This window comes from Erinaceus europaeus, chromosome 11 (genome assembly GCF_950295315.1).
Source record: "Erinaceus europaeus chromosome 11, mEriEur2.1, whole genome shotgun sequence".
Classification (NCBI taxonomy): domain Eukaryota; kingdom Metazoa; phylum Chordata; class Mammalia; order Eulipotyphla; family Erinaceidae; genus Erinaceus; species Erinaceus europaeus.
In genome coordinates, this window is record NC_080172.1 from 81,691,603 (window position 1) to 81,708,772 (window position 17,170).

At 38.5% G+C, this 17,170-nt stretch overlaps 1 protein-coding gene across 6 annotated transcripts in view; it reads right to left on the minus strand.

Moving 5' to 3' along the window:
• Window positions 1–17,170, minus strand: part of PLPPR5 (phospholipid phosphatase related 5) — a 156,629-nt gene that overhangs the window by 42,189 nt on the left and 97,270 nt on the right. For 5 of the 6 annotated variants that reach the window (XM_060202133.1, XM_007526964.3, XM_007526961.3 and 2 more), the window contains one exon: window positions 5,361–5,537. In XM_060202133.1, the coding sequence (XP_060058116.1) occupies window positions 5,361–5,537 (177 nt within the window). Of the gene's footprint in view, window positions 1–1,648; window positions 1,993–5,360; window positions 5,538–17,170 lie in introns of those variants that run through there. The other variant, XM_060202134.1, reaches the window with a different exon arrangement.

Here is a 17,170-nt window from a genome sequence, read left to right on the forward strand (position 1 = left end):
AAGTGAAGCATGCTGCAGTGGCACTCGTTGCATTGATTAGGTTGCGATCCGTGGATGCAATATTATTTGATTTGAATTGAGAGCAGCATGCAGAAAAGTGGACCCCACCCTAAGGGTCCAGGACTGGGGGAAATATAGGCTCTATAGTGGAAATGTGAGGTTCCTGTTGTCTTAGGGTTCAAGAAGACAATGGATAGTTATTGTTATCATCACATTATTTGGTGATAGGGTTAACTTTGGAAAGTCCCTTTGATAGAGTTTGGGGTATAATACCCAGCATCTTGTATATAGCTGTGCTACCAATTGCTTCTGTTCTCCCTGGTAAACTAACTTTAATTCATTAAAAAGATGAATATATTTTACAACGGTTCAGTTTTAGGAATACCAGAAGCCCCAATGATTTATTCAAGGTTACACATCAATCATCAAGTAGCAAAAGCAGGTTTCAGCCTAGGTTTGTCTGACTCCCTGACACTTATATTGTATCTAAAATACACAAGTTGAAAAAACTATGTGGCCGAGGCAATTTATTTTTGAGAGGGGAAAATTATGACTGGGTTCAAGTCCATGAATAGCACAGCCAAACAATTAAGAATCTCAGAAATCTAATGTAAATATCTACATTTTATACATCAGGAAGCAGACTTGCTTTTGATTTTATTAGTAGCAATGAATTATAATATGCACATACACAGGGTTTGGAAGAGAACCTGAAGTATGGAACTGATAGACACAATTAAGATTAAGAAGCACTGATTTCATGAACTTGGTAAGTCATTGTCAGAATGGCAAAGAAATAAGGCATAGAGGAAATATTTCTGTAGTGAGAAAGAATGGGTACTAAATGATTAACCAGGGGTGGGGGATGAAAGGAGAAGATGAGTCAAAGGCAGATGCTAGACACTGGGTGAGTAACTGGCAGATGTGGATGCCTAACTAAAACAAAGAGACTTGGAGTACGTTATGCTATTTTTGTTTTTTAGTCATTTTAGAGCTCTGCATACACTAAAATTGGAAACACCTTAGGATATTTCAAGCCAGAGCTATAGTCGCTACTTACAATGATTGTGCTACTTAGTTCTCCCAATGAGTAACCCAGAAATAATCAGTTTTCTCCCTCTCCCTCATCACACCATCTCTGTCTGATGCTCCATCAAGCTCAAACAATTCAATTCTTAAATACTGCCTGGACGGCCTCCCTTTTTTCCCATGTCTACTGAGGTCTAAATGCCCTACCTTATTTCCCAGCTTCTGCATAACTTGTGTCCTCTGTCCTCACATTAAGTTTTATTTTTCACTAAACATAATTTCCAAGCATGAATCTTATCATGAAATAAAATGAATTGAAAGGAAACAAATCCTCCTGCATGGAACTTATTTCAATCATTCATGTGACCACTTACTAAACATACACTTTTTCATTTTACCTTTATAAATTCTTACAATTTGAGAATTTCATTTGAGAAGGCTATTACTAGACATATTTAAAGAGGAAGAAATTGAGGCTTAGAAATGTTAGAGAGCTGTTTAATGGCACTGTTTAAGTACATAAAGAATCTTGGAAACAACCAGTATGCTTTTCTATTTCAACCTACTTAAGCCTTCACAGTAAGTCCTAAATAACATCTGTTTTTCTATTTCTTTATTATTATTTTTTAAAACAAAAACCTGTGAAAGTCTAGCATACAAGATCTTTTAGAGTAGTCCTCCTGTGTGCTTTTCCATTCTCCTCATTGTCATGGATGGTGGATGACTGGTACCTTGGCAGGAAGCCATGCTGTCTCATGTGCATGCTGTGCTCTGGTTCTACAATAAGCTATGGCTCCATCCATGCTTACTTTATGAAGCATTTCATATTTTCTCTGTTCACTCTGCTCTCTGCTCCTTTCTTCTGGATAACTTAAAATTGTTTTTCTTATTGCCATCAGGATTATCGCTGGGACTTGGTGCCTGTATGACAAATCCACTGCTCCCAGGGGCCATTTATTTTCCCTATAATTTTTTTTTTTTTGGAGGGCAGAGGCAGAGAGAAGTTGAGAGGGAATGGGGAGATAGAGAGAAAGAGAAAGAAAAAGAAAAACAATGCTTCACTGCCTATAACCTTGTCCACTTGCAGGTGGGAAGCCAAGTCCTTGAGCATAGTAACATGTGCAACAAACCAGGCATGTCACTGCCTGACCTCTTTGTACCTCGTTTTTTAAAGTGCCCCATTTTAAGCCTACATACTGTACAAACTTCACATTTATATATCACATCCACTTTCTGAATTGCCTCAATCCAAACAGTGATGGTCTCTTGAATATACTTATGTCTGTGATTACACTTAACCCTCTATTACACCATTTGTGTCTTTGGGTCCTAGCAGGTTGTGATCTATTTAAATACATAGATTTTATAAGGTGTTTATTCCCAGCAGTAAGCACAGCACCTGACTTAAAGTAGAAGATCAGCAGAGATCTATCTTATTAAAAAAAGAGAGAGAGCGAATGCTTGGGGGAATGACTTATCATTGTCTGATTCCTTAGCCAAACAATGATCCCCACAGGGGGCAGACCATATTTATCTGAATCTCTCTGCAACTACAGTTGTTAGCATGGTGCCTAAAGGCTGTGAGCACTGCCATTCAGAAGTAGTTGTGAATGAATACAGAGATGCAGGAATGATCACTTGTTATAGCAAATAATATTTTCACATGACTGCGGGCTGTCACTCTGGGTCCCCGCCCCCTTGGCCACTGGCGGCCTCAGAAAGGTGGGCGACTTGTTTATTGAAAGAGAAAGCAAGTACATATACCCATTACCCAGGGAGAAGGTCGAGGTAGTTAGTCATTAACCCAAACACAAAGCAACATAATGCGTAGTCACATTTTGACCTGCAAACTATTTGATCACAAGTGGAAAGTTACCATACAAGGTTTGATCATGAGCTTCACAATGCATTTTTCCCTGGGGGTAAATTACAGGCACATCAGAGCGAGAGGAAGAGGAGGGGGTTGAGTAACAGGAGTTTGCGGTGGTTTTCAAGTTTGGCCAAACATAATGTACAGGAATTCATGGGGCATGTACAGAAAGGGAGCCCCCATGCCAGAGAAGCCATCCATCATTAGTTCAGGTCAGGGGAACCTGCTTTTGTTTTGACCTGAAGGGAGAGTTGGGGGTCAACCCGCTTGGACCTTGTGGAAACAACAGCCTGGACTTTCCAGGACAATGTGGCCATCCTCCAACACATGACCTTTTCATTCAATCATTTTTCTTGGGTGTGAAGGAATGTCTGAAGGGCAATTACTCATTTTCTGAGTACCTGCAGAAAGGTTGAGAACTCTTGGGGACCCATTGTCCAAGTCAGCATTCCCTACCTGGTTCTGATAGGGGAAGTACGTGACTGAGAAGATTATGAAGGTTCTAGATTTAACCTTGCAAGGTGTCATGATGCAGACTGGAAGTAAAGGGAAGATAACGGCATCCCTAGAAAGAAAATCCTAATAAAGGTATCTGGATTGAATTTGAAACACAGTTGAATTTGGCACTTGTTCTTTCAAATTCTGAATTTTGGTTGGCTTTTTGTCTTGTCTATAATTATTTTCTTAGCATTTATGTAGGCAATTGCACTGTTTAGTTTAATGTTACTTTGTTTTAACTGTGGTGAGTGAATTCACAGAATAAATTTTGTCCCAAGACTGGATTAGAATTTATGAGGCTCTAGGATATTTCAGAGAAAGAAAAAGTTCAAGTCCCTTGAGAGTCAGTGATAGTGACATTATGAAGAAAAATAGTTCATTTGCTAAAAGAGGGATGAGACTGTGACCACCACTTTGCTACAAGAGGTTTTCAGAGGCTGGCAGGAGGTGGGCAGTGGTGCACCAGGTAGTGGACACATGCCACCATAGGCAAGAACCTGGGTTCAAGCCCCAGGTACCCACCTACAGAAGGAGGGTCTGGGTGGTGGCACACTCAGTTGAGCGCCCATATTTGTTACAGTATACAAGGACCCGGCTTCAAGCCCCCAGGCCCCACCTGCAAGGGGAAAGCTTCATGCGTGGTTAGGCAGTGCTTCAGGGGTCTCTCTCTCCCTCTCCCTCTCTCCAGCTCTATCTTCCCCTTCCCTCTCAAGTTCTATGCTTCTATCAAATAGTAAAATGGGGGGCAGAGGAAAAGAAAGAGAAAAAAATGCCTGCCAGGACTGGTGAATTTATTGTGTAGGCACTGAACCCCAATAATTATCCTGGTGGCAATAAAATATGATAAGTGAAATAAAGTAAAAATAAAAATGCTTGGTATGTGAATTGTAGCTAAAGATGGTGATATGTGTGTGCTTAGTGGTTGTTTTAACTAGTGAAAGAGGTTGTGGAAGGAGACTTAACTGTGTGAAACAATTTAAATGTAGTCAAAACAGAAATAAAGTTTTTCTTATAAAAATGTTGTGCAAAAATGTATTGACTTATAATCCAAACATTTTTATCTGGGAGAAATGTTATACACTTGTACTTAGAACAGACTGATGAATTCTAAATTCAGACAAAAATATACTTTCCAACAAAAGCTGTAACAATATTCCAAGGAGGATTGTATAATAGAAGAGAGATGTCATGCTTACACTGTTAGTACTCACTATGTAAGTTCTTTGCTACTTGGCAAATTTGACTTTAGATGGTATGGCCTTGAAAACTATAAACAGAAGAAGCTATTTATGAATTTTTAGATGCTGAAGTGACCTGGGTCTTCCCACAAGTGAGGCTTTCTTATGGTGAGTGTTGTGGCATGGTTGGTTACTCAAGGAGAGCAAATTGATGACACACTAGGGTACTTGGGGATGTTCCTGAGGAAAGCATCCTGAGAAAAATTGTGCAGGATTCAAGAAGTGCAGTCTTAAAAACTATCCAGGAAGAGTTCAATGTTTTCAGCCCTGTTCTACTTTACATGAAAATATTTTCTTTACCTTTAAAATGTATAATATATATATATTTAAAGATTTGCTTATTTCATTAAAAACTTTTATTTAATAGCCTCGAACACATAGGCACAGCCTCTCATTACCTTTTATTGTTGTCTAGAAGACACCAATGTCCCTTTATCTCGTTTCTTTCCCTCCTCCCCTTTGCTTTATGAGAGAGTAGTCACAGTGTCCTTCAGAACTGTAATATGTGACATGAGTTTGGAATCTCAGGCATGAAAGTCTACAATTTACATTTTTCAATCCCTAGATCTGACTTTAGGAAAAATAAGCAAATAGCCTAAAACACATTATCTCTTGAGATATTACCTCTATACAACTCCAAAGAGTCATACTTGTATTTCGCCTCCCACAGGTGGCTCAACAAGTTAATTGTAAACCAAATTATATCTAAATAAATTGGTACTTACCAGAAAAACTGCTATAGATATTCCAACCAGAAATCCTGCTATCACATCTGACCAATGATTTCGATATTCTGCTACTCTGTTGAGTCCAGTAAGAAAGGCCAAACACATTAAGCCTAAGCATAGAACGGGCTTAGCAAGTCTTGTTCCTTTGGCTTTGATTGTGTTGGTAATGTACATCTGAAATGTCAAATGAAAACATGACTTTTTATGCTAGTATTTCCTTGACATCTCCTATAGGTAAATATACACATGTATAATTTTAGATACATATATATGCCTACATTTACCAATAGCTAATTACTATGTAAGGATGATCATCTAGAAACAATCATAGTCATTCCAAATGAATTTTTCTTAACTGTCAATTTACATGTTCTCCTTTATCTGGATTTACCTTTTAGTTCGATACTGTTGGGAGAGGACAATTAAGAAGATGCTTGATTGTTAAATCAAAACTTACCGGAAAAGTTGTAAAATTAAAAAATGAGTAGATTTTAACAAAACAGACATTACATGAAAGAAAAAATTTAAAGTGTGTTGTAATTCCAATGTCTGCTTTTATGTTGTCATCTGAAGTTGAAAAAATTACTTTGTTTTAATTTAATTTAACTATCCAGAAATAATCAGGACAAAAAAATATAATTACAATGGGAAATGTGTCAACTAAAACCAAAACAAAACAAGAGATAAATACCTAAACTTTTTCTATCATCATACAAATTAATAAAGAATATACTGTGTCAGTTGATTACATAGAATGAAATGACTTCAAGTTTTGAGCCATTGTGTTCAATGATAACTTGGTTTTTCCATAGTCTGATTTATTATGTAGCTCAACTTCTTATCATTTAAACAAGTACTACTATATAAAGATTGCAAGGGGAAATGTATCAATTACTTTTTCAAGTCACAGTTGTTGTGAAAGAGATGGTTTTGCTAGAAAAATTGAATATTACACTGTTAATGTCAGATACTGATAAATATAGGCATAAATTACATAACCTCTTGTCTATTGACCACAGTTGAATTAAAAAAATACCTTTGGCTAAGAGGTTAAGCTGAATTTTAGGCTTTTTGTTTGTAGCAGTCATTTCAGAATGGTATGAAATTCAATAGTTATATTTTTAGTTTATTTTTTTCTGACCAAAGTTTATAGCTGTTATAGCTGCCAGAAGAGACTGTATGAATATTTAAACAAACCCTATGTTATAAACCTTGTACCTAGCCTTTACAATCTATTCTAGGTTTGAAAACTCTATAAACAAACAAACCAACAAAAAGTTGGATCATCTGCATCTCAGGCTTGTGTCCTTTAGAATTAGGCCTATGTATTCTAAGACAATGCTGCAAAAACTGAAATTATTTCAGTCATGGAGGATGAAAATGCATTAGAGGAAGACAGAGATGAAAAAGAGACAATGGCACTTTTGCCATTCTGAGATAATGTGTTAAAGAGCGCTACTCACATTAATGAAAAGGCAAAGATATCACACCACTTTAGCTTTCCAGTCATGCACTGAATAGAGTTGCTCCTTATTTAACTAATAATTATGAATGGAGAATGAAATTTAGGTTACTGTGAAATTTTCTTTAACACAACTGGTGAATGATTTCTTATGCTCATATTTCTTCATAAATGTCAAAACCTATAAGATATCTATCTTTATTAAGATGAAATAAATGTGAATAGATATCTGAATGTTAATACTCCTGATATTCATTATATTGTTATGATTAAGTTAATGACCACTGTTAAAGGCAGTGTTTTAAGCATTTTACATCCATTATCTTACTAAATCCTCACAAATAATCAGATAACTTTATTATCCTTGTTTTAAAATTGACAAAAATAAATCAATATAAAATTATGAAAAATACACAACCAAATCATTGGAGTTGGCACTGTTGAAAAATAAAAGCCAGAAATGGAAAGTAGGGGCATTCACTAAATACTCTTAGCCTTCCTTTTTTTCTTCTTCATTGATTTCTAGCCTGGAGTAAATGAACAACGGATATAAGCTGACAGTCGGTGAATTGAAGAGAAGCATAAAGACAGGTGAGAGAAGGCAACTGTAGTTTACAGGGATGAGTCTATCTTTATACTGTGTTGTTAAAGAGAAGTAAAAATAATGTAAGCATGATTTATGTGGAAATTTTTCTACAAAATCTATAAAGATCTGAAAAATGGTTGCCTTCTCCATCCTTTCTAAAGAGTAACTCAGATATAGCCCAAACTCTACTTGTACAAGTTATAGAGCCCTATAATAGTTTTTGAGCTTGAACTACAATCTTCTGAAATTCCTTTTAAAAGCTGAGTCCAAGTAGTTCCAAGTGATGACTCATCTGGCTGAACATACATGTTGCTATGCTCAAAGACCCAGGTTCAAGCCCCTGGTTCCTATCTACATGGGGAAAGTTTCATCACTGGTTGAAGCAATGCTGCAAGTGCCTCTTTTTCTTTATCCTTTTCTGTGTTCCCCCTCACCTCTCAATTTATCTCTGTCCAATTAAATAAAGGGGGGGAAGAAGGGGATGATAACCTAGAGTGGCGGATTCATCATGCAGGCACTGAGCCTCAGTGATAACCATGGTAGGAAAAATAAAAAAGAGGAAGAAACGAAGAAAGAAAGAAAAGAAATAAGAAAGAAGGGGAAAAGCTAAGCCCACTCTTAATCTAACGATTCAAGCTTGGTTTATAAGGAATTTCAAACATAGTATGACTACTATGAAAAAGTTTATATATTAAGAACAGCTTGTTACTAAAGTCATGGTCCCCTTGGAATATACCGAAAGCAGTCTTCCTACCCTCTTCCCATACAAAGACCCTTAATTTCATCTGCTCTATTCTTACCTTTAAGTTCCTGTTTATTAAACAATTTGTCTTGTTTTATATCTTTCTGCCTTTCAGCCACTAAGTTGCAGATGCTACCATGACGCCATCCTGACTTCCCTGGGCAGAGAGCCTCACCAATATGTCCTGGAACCCCACCTCTCCAGAGCACTATCCCACTAGGGAAAGATAGAAACAGGCTGGGGATATCAACCTTCCAATGACCATGCTCAGCAGAGAAGCAACTACTGAAGCCAGACCTTCCACCTTCTGTACCCCATAAAGAATTTAGGTCCATACTCCCAAGGAGGTAATAAAGAACAAGGAAACTTCCAATGGAGGGGATGGAATACAGAACTGTGGTAGTGAGAATTATGTGGAATTTCACCCCTCTTATCTTACAATCTTGTTAATCATTATTAAATCACCAATAAAAAGATAATCCAAATCTGGAAACAAACAACAACAAAATGAAAACAAATAAGCACAAAAACAAACAAACAAACAAAAAGAATAGACTGGGATGTAGTTCTTTATCAATCATTTCCCATTTAAAATACAGAGCCAGGACTGAAGAAAATTAAATTTTGAAGGTTATGAGGGAGGGGAACCAAGCAGTGGAACACGCAGTTGAGCATACACATTACCATGCACAAAGGGCCAGGGTTCAATAGTCACTTCCCACTTGCAGGGAGAAGCTTAAGGAGTGGTGTAACAGTTCTGCAGGTGCCTATCTTTCTTCCTCCCACTCTCTCTCCTCCCCCCAGTTTTTTCTCTGACCTATCAATAAAAAAAAAAGAAAAAGGAAAAAAAAGGCTGCTGTGAGTGGTGGATTCTAAGGGCATATGCATCTAGTCTCAGTGAAAACCCTGGTGGAAAAAAGAAAGAAAGAAAGAAAGAAAGAAAGAAAGAAAGAAAGAAAGAAAGAAAGAAAGAAAAAGAAAGAAAGAAAGAAAGAAAAGAGTTATAGGGGCCAAATCATGTTGCACCTGGTTGAGTGCACCTGCTATAATCTCTAATGGACAAGGGCTTCAAGACCCTTGCTGCTACCTGCAAAAGGAAAACTTCACAAGTGGGGAAGCAGTGTCATGGTTATCTTCCTCTCTCCCACTCTATTTCCTTCTTTGCTCTCTTGATTTCTCTGTCTCTATCCAATAAGTAAACTAAAAAACAAAGTTATAGGGTGATGGCTGTATAAAGACAACTATGCTGACTCTTCTCAAGAAGTCTCTTCAGTGCTGGGGAGACAGCATAATGGTTATACAAAAAAGACTTTCATTCATGATGATCTGAGGTCCCAGGGTCTCTCTCTCTCTCTCTCTCTCTCTCTCTCAATAAAATATCTCTGAAGGGAAGCAGGATTTTCAAGCTAGCAGGAAAGAAGCTACATAGGATAGAACTAAGAGAAACCATGTTGGAAAATTATAATCCATCTATGAATTGAGAAAAAGTGTGCTAAAAAGGATAAATGCAAGCAGAGTGGTTGAGTTTTCCCACTGCACCCCCATCTCCACTGAACCCCCAGGCCCAGCTGTTTATTTGGGAAGCAAGAGGAGCCAGTGAGACAAAGGTGCCTTACAGATTCCAGGACTGAATTTCCCAGAGTGCATCTTTTCTTAGCTATACTAATCCTGCTTAACAGCTTCACAGTAGGAACTCTCACATGTCAGCCTGCCTGCAAACTACTCTTTTTGTTAGGATAGGTAACAGTGTGGATGCCTGGGATATTCCTTGACTGGAAAATGAACTGCAAACAGCCCTGAAACACACTGGCAGGCTGATTCATCTGCCCACTTAAACAGTCAGGCAGCTACCTCTGCAATCTAGACCTGTCACATTGCAGCAGAGACCTGCTAGAAAAAAAAAAAAAGGTAATTTGGGAACTTGGCAAAGTTTCATCAGATCAACATCCTCCCCAACTGGGAGCATATGTATGGTCTGATAGCTTATTAATTCCTTCTTTGGTTCACTGTGCATATTCCTACTTGCTACAGATGGTGGTTTTTGTTTTTGTTGCTTCTTATTTTATTTTGTTTTGTTGTTTGTTATGTTTTGTTTGCTTTTGCTTTCATTTCTTGTAGCTGTTCCAGTCATCCACTTCTCTCTTCAACTTGAACAAAGGAGACTACATCTCTCAATTTCCAAAGGCAGTGTTGCAACCATTAGAACTATGGCCTGGACTGGGGGGAAGATGGCGGACTGAGAAGCTGCAAACAGCAAGTGCTCTGATCGCATCGTCGGCAACGGTAGGATTTTCTGCCTTTAGCAGGCCAGTCAATAAGGGGTAACACCAAAGGAGTGATTATAATTTAATTTGGGTTAAGAATTAGAGTAAAGGTGACACGGACTAGCGGGGCTCCAGACTTCCCAGGCGGCGCCGGGCAAGGCGAGTGCGCCAGGCATTGTCCTCCACCCGGGAAGGCGGCTCCTCCGCCGGTTGCAGAGCACGGCGGCGGGCAGAAGACCCAGAGAGAGCACTTTAGCTCGGGGGCTTTCTCTTGGGAGTCTCCAGGGTCCACCGCGACCCTGAGGGCGGATCCAAAGACTTCTTGAGTATAGCTCTCATTGGATCAAAGGACTTGGAGCTAGTTTTCATTTTCGAGAAATCCTTTAAAAAAGTCTGGAGGGGCGAGTTTCCCGGAAGATGGCGGACGGAGAAGCTGCTAGCCTCTGAGCTCCGAAAACACTCCCCTGGAGACAATAGGATTTTCTGCCTTTAGCAGGTCAGCCAATAAGGTGTCCTTAGACACCAAGGAGGTGACTATAACTTAATTTGGGTTAAGAATTAGAGTAGGGAAAAAAATTCTTTTTTCTTCCTTTTAATTTTCAAGCATACATCCTTCCCGCCCCACCCCCCCCCCCATAAGCAGTCCCTGGGACCAGCTCCTAGCAGGATACCCCATACCACCAAACAGGGTGTTTTTTTTTTTTAATTCACTGATACACATTTGGGAAGTTCCTTGCACTGCTCTTTAATTACAACTCTTCTTCTTATCTTCTCCCTTTTCTCTCTCTTATCTCTCTCTCTCTCTTTTTTTTTAATCTTGTCATACACTTCTTTCTTCTTTGCCTTTCTGAATTTGTGAATTACTTTGGGGAAGAAATCTGACTCAGAGTGGACTCTCTATGTGTGTATCTCTGCTCTAGTTCCCTTTCCCCTCTTGTTACCCCTAGAATATACACTGGATAGTAGATTTGCATAACTGTCTATTTTGCTATCCTCTCTTTCTTTTCTCTTTCTTCACTGGGATTTGGTTACTATTTTTTCACGGACTGGAGAAATTGTTTGGCTAACTGGTAACGATTAAACTACTTCAATACTTACTTCAGTTGCTACTGTAATTCCGGAGGTTGGTGAGTGCAAATGTCATAAAGGTATTTAGTACAGTGTTATTTGGACTCAAGACACAACAACTGAGGAACAACAGAGCATAAAAAAAAGGGAGAAACACATAAATAAAAAAATGGGTAGATTAAAAACAAATAAAACTACGACCCCAATGAATGAAGACAAGAGCCCAGAAGAAACTACAAATCAGTCAGAAGTAACCATAGATAAGAAAAGTATGCAAGCAGTAATAAACTTATTAATCACAGAAATGAAAACAACATTGGAGGGAAGGAATGGCAGTATTAGGGAAACAACAGTTGAGACCCCCAAGGAAAATACTGATTATCTTGAGGCAATTAGAGAACTGAAAGCTGAAATAGCTGTAATGAAGAAAGAAACTGAGGCAAGGGAAAGCAGACTAACAGAAGCAGAAAACAGAATTAGTCAGACAGAGGATGAGTAAGAGAAAACTAAGAAAGAGGTGAAAGAGCTTAAAAAGAGATTGAGAGACACTGAAAACAACAACAGAGACATATGGGATGATCTCAAAAGAAGTAACATTCGTATAATTGGCCTGCCAGAGGAAGAAAGAGAGGAAGGGGAAGCAAACATTCTAGAGGCAATAATAGAAGAAAACTTCCCAGACCTGAATAACAGAAAGGATATCAAGGTTCAAGAGGCCCAGAGAGTACCAAACAGAATCAACCCAGACCTGAAGACACCAAGACACATCATAGTCACAATGAGAAGAAGTAAGGATAAAGAAAGGATCCTAAAGGCTGCAAGAGAGAAACAAAAAGTCACATACAGGGGAAAACCCATAAGATTATCTGCAGATTTCTCCACTCAAACTCTAAAAGCCAGAAGGGAGTGGCAAGATATCTATAGAGCCCTGAATGAAAAAGGGTGTCAACCAAGGATAATATATCCTGCTAGACTTTCATTCAAGCTAGATGGAGGGATCAAAACCTTCTTAGACAAACAACAGTTAAAGGAGGCAACCATCACCAAGCCGGCCCTGAAAGAGGTACTAAAAGACCTCTTATAAACAAGAACATCACTATAATACTTGCAATATATCAGAGTAAACAAATTGTTTTTTAGAACAATGGCACTACAATACATTAAATCCATAATATCAATAAATGTCAATGGCTTAAACTCACCCATCAAAAGGCACAGGGTGGGGGGATGGATCAGAAAACATAACCCAACCATATGCTGCTTGCAAGAATCCCACCTGTCACAACAAGATAAACACAGACTTAAAGTGAAAGGATGGAAAACTATTATACAGGCTAACGGTCCACAAAAAAGGACAGGAACAGCCATTCTCATCTCAGACACGATAGATTTTAAATTAAATAAAGTAATAAAAGATAGGCAAGGACATTACATAATGATTAGAGGATCAATCAGCCAAGAAGACTTAACAATTATTAACATCTATGCACCCAATGAGGGACCATCTAAATACATTAAGCATCTACTGAAAGAATTTCAAAAATACATCAATAGTAATACAATAATAGTGGGAGACTTCAATACCCCACTCTCACACTTAGACAGATCAACAAAGCAGAGAACCAATAAAGATACAAGAGAATTGAATGAAGAGATTGATAGACTAGACCTCTTGGACATTTTCAGTCTCCTCCACCCCAAAAAACTGGAATGCACCTTCTTTTCAATCCACATAACACATACTCAAGGATAGACCACATGTTAGGCCACAAAGACAGCATCAATAAATTCAAGAGCATTGAAATCATCCCAAGTATCTTCTCAGACCACAGTGGAGTAAAACTAACATTTAACAACAAACGGAAAATTATTAAAAGACATAGAATTTGGAAACTAAACAACATGCTCCTTAAGAACCACTGGGTCAGACACTCACTCAAACAGGAAATTCAAATGTTCCTGGAAACTAATGAAAATGAAGACACAACCTATCAAAATATTTGGGACACAGCTAAAGCAGTACTGAGAGGGAAACTTATAGCCATACAATCACATATTAAACACCAAGAAGAATCCCAAATGAACGACCTTACTGCACACCTCAAGGACTTAGAGGAAGAGGAACAAAGGAACCCCAAAGCAACCAGAAGGACAGAAATCACTAAAGTTAGAGCAGAAATAAACAACATCGAAAAAAGAAGAACCATACAAAAGATCAATGAAGCCAAATGTTGGTTCTATGAATGATTAAACAAAATTGACAAACCCCTAGCCAGACTCACCAAACAAAAAAGAGACAAGACTCAAATTAATAGAATTGTAAACGATGCAGGAGATATCACAACTGGCACCACAGAAATCCAGAGAATCCTGCGAAACTTCTATAAAGAACTATATGCCACCAAGCTAGAGAATGTGGAAGAAATGGAACAATTCCTAGAAACCTATGCACTTCCAAAACTGAACCAAGAAGAACTACAAAATCTAAATGCACCAATCACAGACAAAGAAATTGAAACCGTTAAGAATCTCCCCAACAACAAAAGTCCTGGACCAGATGGCTTCACAAACGAATTCTACAAAACTTTCAGGAAACAGTTAATACCCATACTTCTTAAACTATTCCATAAGATTGAAGAAACAGGAATACTCCCTTCCACCTTTTATGAAGCCAACATCACCCTGATACCAAAAGCTGATAGGGACAGAACAAAAAAGGAAAACTACAGACCAATATCTCTGATGAACATAGATGCCAAAATATTAAACAAGATCTTGGCCAACCGGATACAGCAACACATCAAAAAGATTGTTCATCATGACCAAGTGGGATTCATCCCAGGAATGCAAGGCTGGTTCAACATCCGTAAGTCAATCAATGTCATTCACCACATCAATAAAAGCAAAGCCAAAAACCACATGATTATCTCAATAGATGTAGAGAAAGCCTTTGACAAAATCCAACACCCATTCATGCTCAAAACTCTACAAAAAATGGGAATAGATGGGAAATTCCTCAAGATAGTGGAGTCTATATATAGCAAACCTACAGCCAACATCATACTCAATGGACAGAAGCTGAAAGCATTTCCCCTCAGATCGGGGACTAGACAGGGCTGTCCACTGTCACCGTTACTCTTCAACATAGTATTGGAAGTTCTTGCCATAGCAATCAGGCAAGAGAAAGAAATCAAAGGGATACAGATAGGAAGGGAAGAAGTCAAGCTCTCACTATTTGCAGATGATATGATAGTATACATAGAAAGACCTAAAGAATCCAGTAGAAAATTACTGGAAGTTAATAGGCAATAAAGCAAGGTATCAGGCTACAAAATCAATGTACAAAAATCAGTGGCATTTCTTTATGCAAACACTAAATCTGAAGAAGAAGACATCCAGAAATCACTCCCTTTTACTGTTTCAGCAAAATCAATCAAATACCTAGGAATAAAGTTGACCAAAGAAGTGAAAGACTTGTATACTGAAAACTATGAGTAGCTACTCAAGGAGATAGAAACTGATACCAAGAAATGGAAAGATATCCCATGCTCATGGATTGGAAGAATAAATATCATCAAAATGAATATTCTCCCCAGAGCCATATACAAATTTAATGCAATACCCATCAAAGTTCCACCAAGCTTCTTTAAGAGAATAGAACAAACACTAAAATCATTTATCTGGAACCTGAAAACACCTAGAATTGCCAAAACCATCTTAAGGAATAGAAACAGAAATGGAGGCATCACACTCCCAGACCTTAAACAATATTATAAAGCCATCATCATCAAAACAGCATGGTACTGGAACAAAAATAGGCACACAGACCAGTGGAACAGAATTGAAAGCCCAGAAGTAAATCCCAACACCTATGGACATCTAATCTTTGATAAGGGGGCACAAAGGATTAAATGGAAAAAGGAGGCTCTCTTCAATAAATGGTGCTGGGAAAATTGGGTTGAAACATGCAGAAGAATGAAATTGAACCACTTTATCTCACCAGAAACAAAAATCAACTCCAAATGGATCAAAGACCTAGATGTCAGACCAGAAACAATCAAATACTTAGAGGAAAACATTGGTAAAACACTTTCCCACCTACACCTCAAGGACATCTTTGATGAATCAAACCCAATTGCAAGGAAGACTAAAGCAGAAATAAACCAATGGGACTACATCAAATTGAAAAGCTTCTGCACATCCAAAGAAACTATTAAACAAACAGAGAGACCCCTCACAGAATGGGAGAAGATCTTCACATGCCAGACATCAGATAAGAAACTAATCACCAAAATATATAAAGAGCTCAGCAAACTTAGCCGCAAAAAAGCAAATGACCCCATCCAAAAATGGGAAGAGGAAATGAACAATACATTCACCACAGAGGAGATCCAAAAGGCTAACAAACATATGAAAAACTGCTCTAGGTCACTGATGGTCAGAGAAATGCAAATTAAGACAACACTAAGATACCACCTCACTCCTGTAAGAATGGCATACATCAAAAAGGACAGCAGCAACAAATGCTGGAGAGGATGTGGGGACAGAGGAACCCTTTTACATTGCTGGTGGGAATGTAAATTGGTACAGCCTCTGTGGAGAGCAGTCTGGAAAACTCTCACAAGGCTAGACATGGACCTTCCATATGACCCAGTAATTCCTCTCCTGGGGTTATACCTCAAGGACTCCATAACACCCAACCAAAAAGAGGTGTGTACTCCTATGTTCATAGCAGCACAATTCATAATAGCTAAAACCTGGAAGCAACCCAGGTGCCCAACAACAGATGAGTGGCTGAGAAAGCTGTGGTATATATACACAATGGAATACTATGCAGCTATCAAGAACAATGAACCCACCTTCTCTGACCCATCTTGGACAGAGCTAGAAGGAATTATGTTAAGTGAACTAAGTGAGAAAGATAAAGATGAGTATGGGATGATCCCACTCATCAACAGAAGCTGACTAAGAAGATCTGAAAGGGAAACTAAAAGCAGGACCTGATCAAATTGTAAGTAGGGCACCAAAGTAAAAACCCAGTGGTGAGGGGTAGACATGTAGCTTCCTGGGCCAGTGGGGGGTGGGAGCGGGCGGGAGGGAGGGGTCACAGTCCTTTGGTGGTGGGAATGCTGTTTATGTACACTCCTAGCAAAATGTAGACATATAAATCAGTAGTTAATTAATATGAGAGGTGGGAAATCAATTGTATCTCTCAAAGTTTCTCAAAAGACAAACTGAATCTTTTTAATATATAGGCTATGTATTTGATATGCGGACTCTCTCAAAAGGCTAGACCAAGTAGATTAGAAGCATCCAATAGCACAGCTATATACAAGATACTGGGTACTGTACAGCAAACCATAACAAAGGGACTTTTCAAAGTTAACCCAATTAACAAATAATGTGATGATAATATTAACTATCGATTGTCTTTTTGAACCCTAAGACAGCAGGAACCTCACATCTTCACTATAGAGCCCCTACTTCCCCCAGTCCTGGAACCCTTGGATAGGGCCCACTTTCCCGTATGCATCTCCCAATCCAAACCAAATAATATTGCATCCACCGATCACCACCTAACCAAAGCAACGATTGCCACCTCAACAGACTGTATCCAGAGACTTCACGTGTGGAATGACAACCCTTCAACTTCATTACTCGGGTGAGACCTTTCCTTTTATAGTA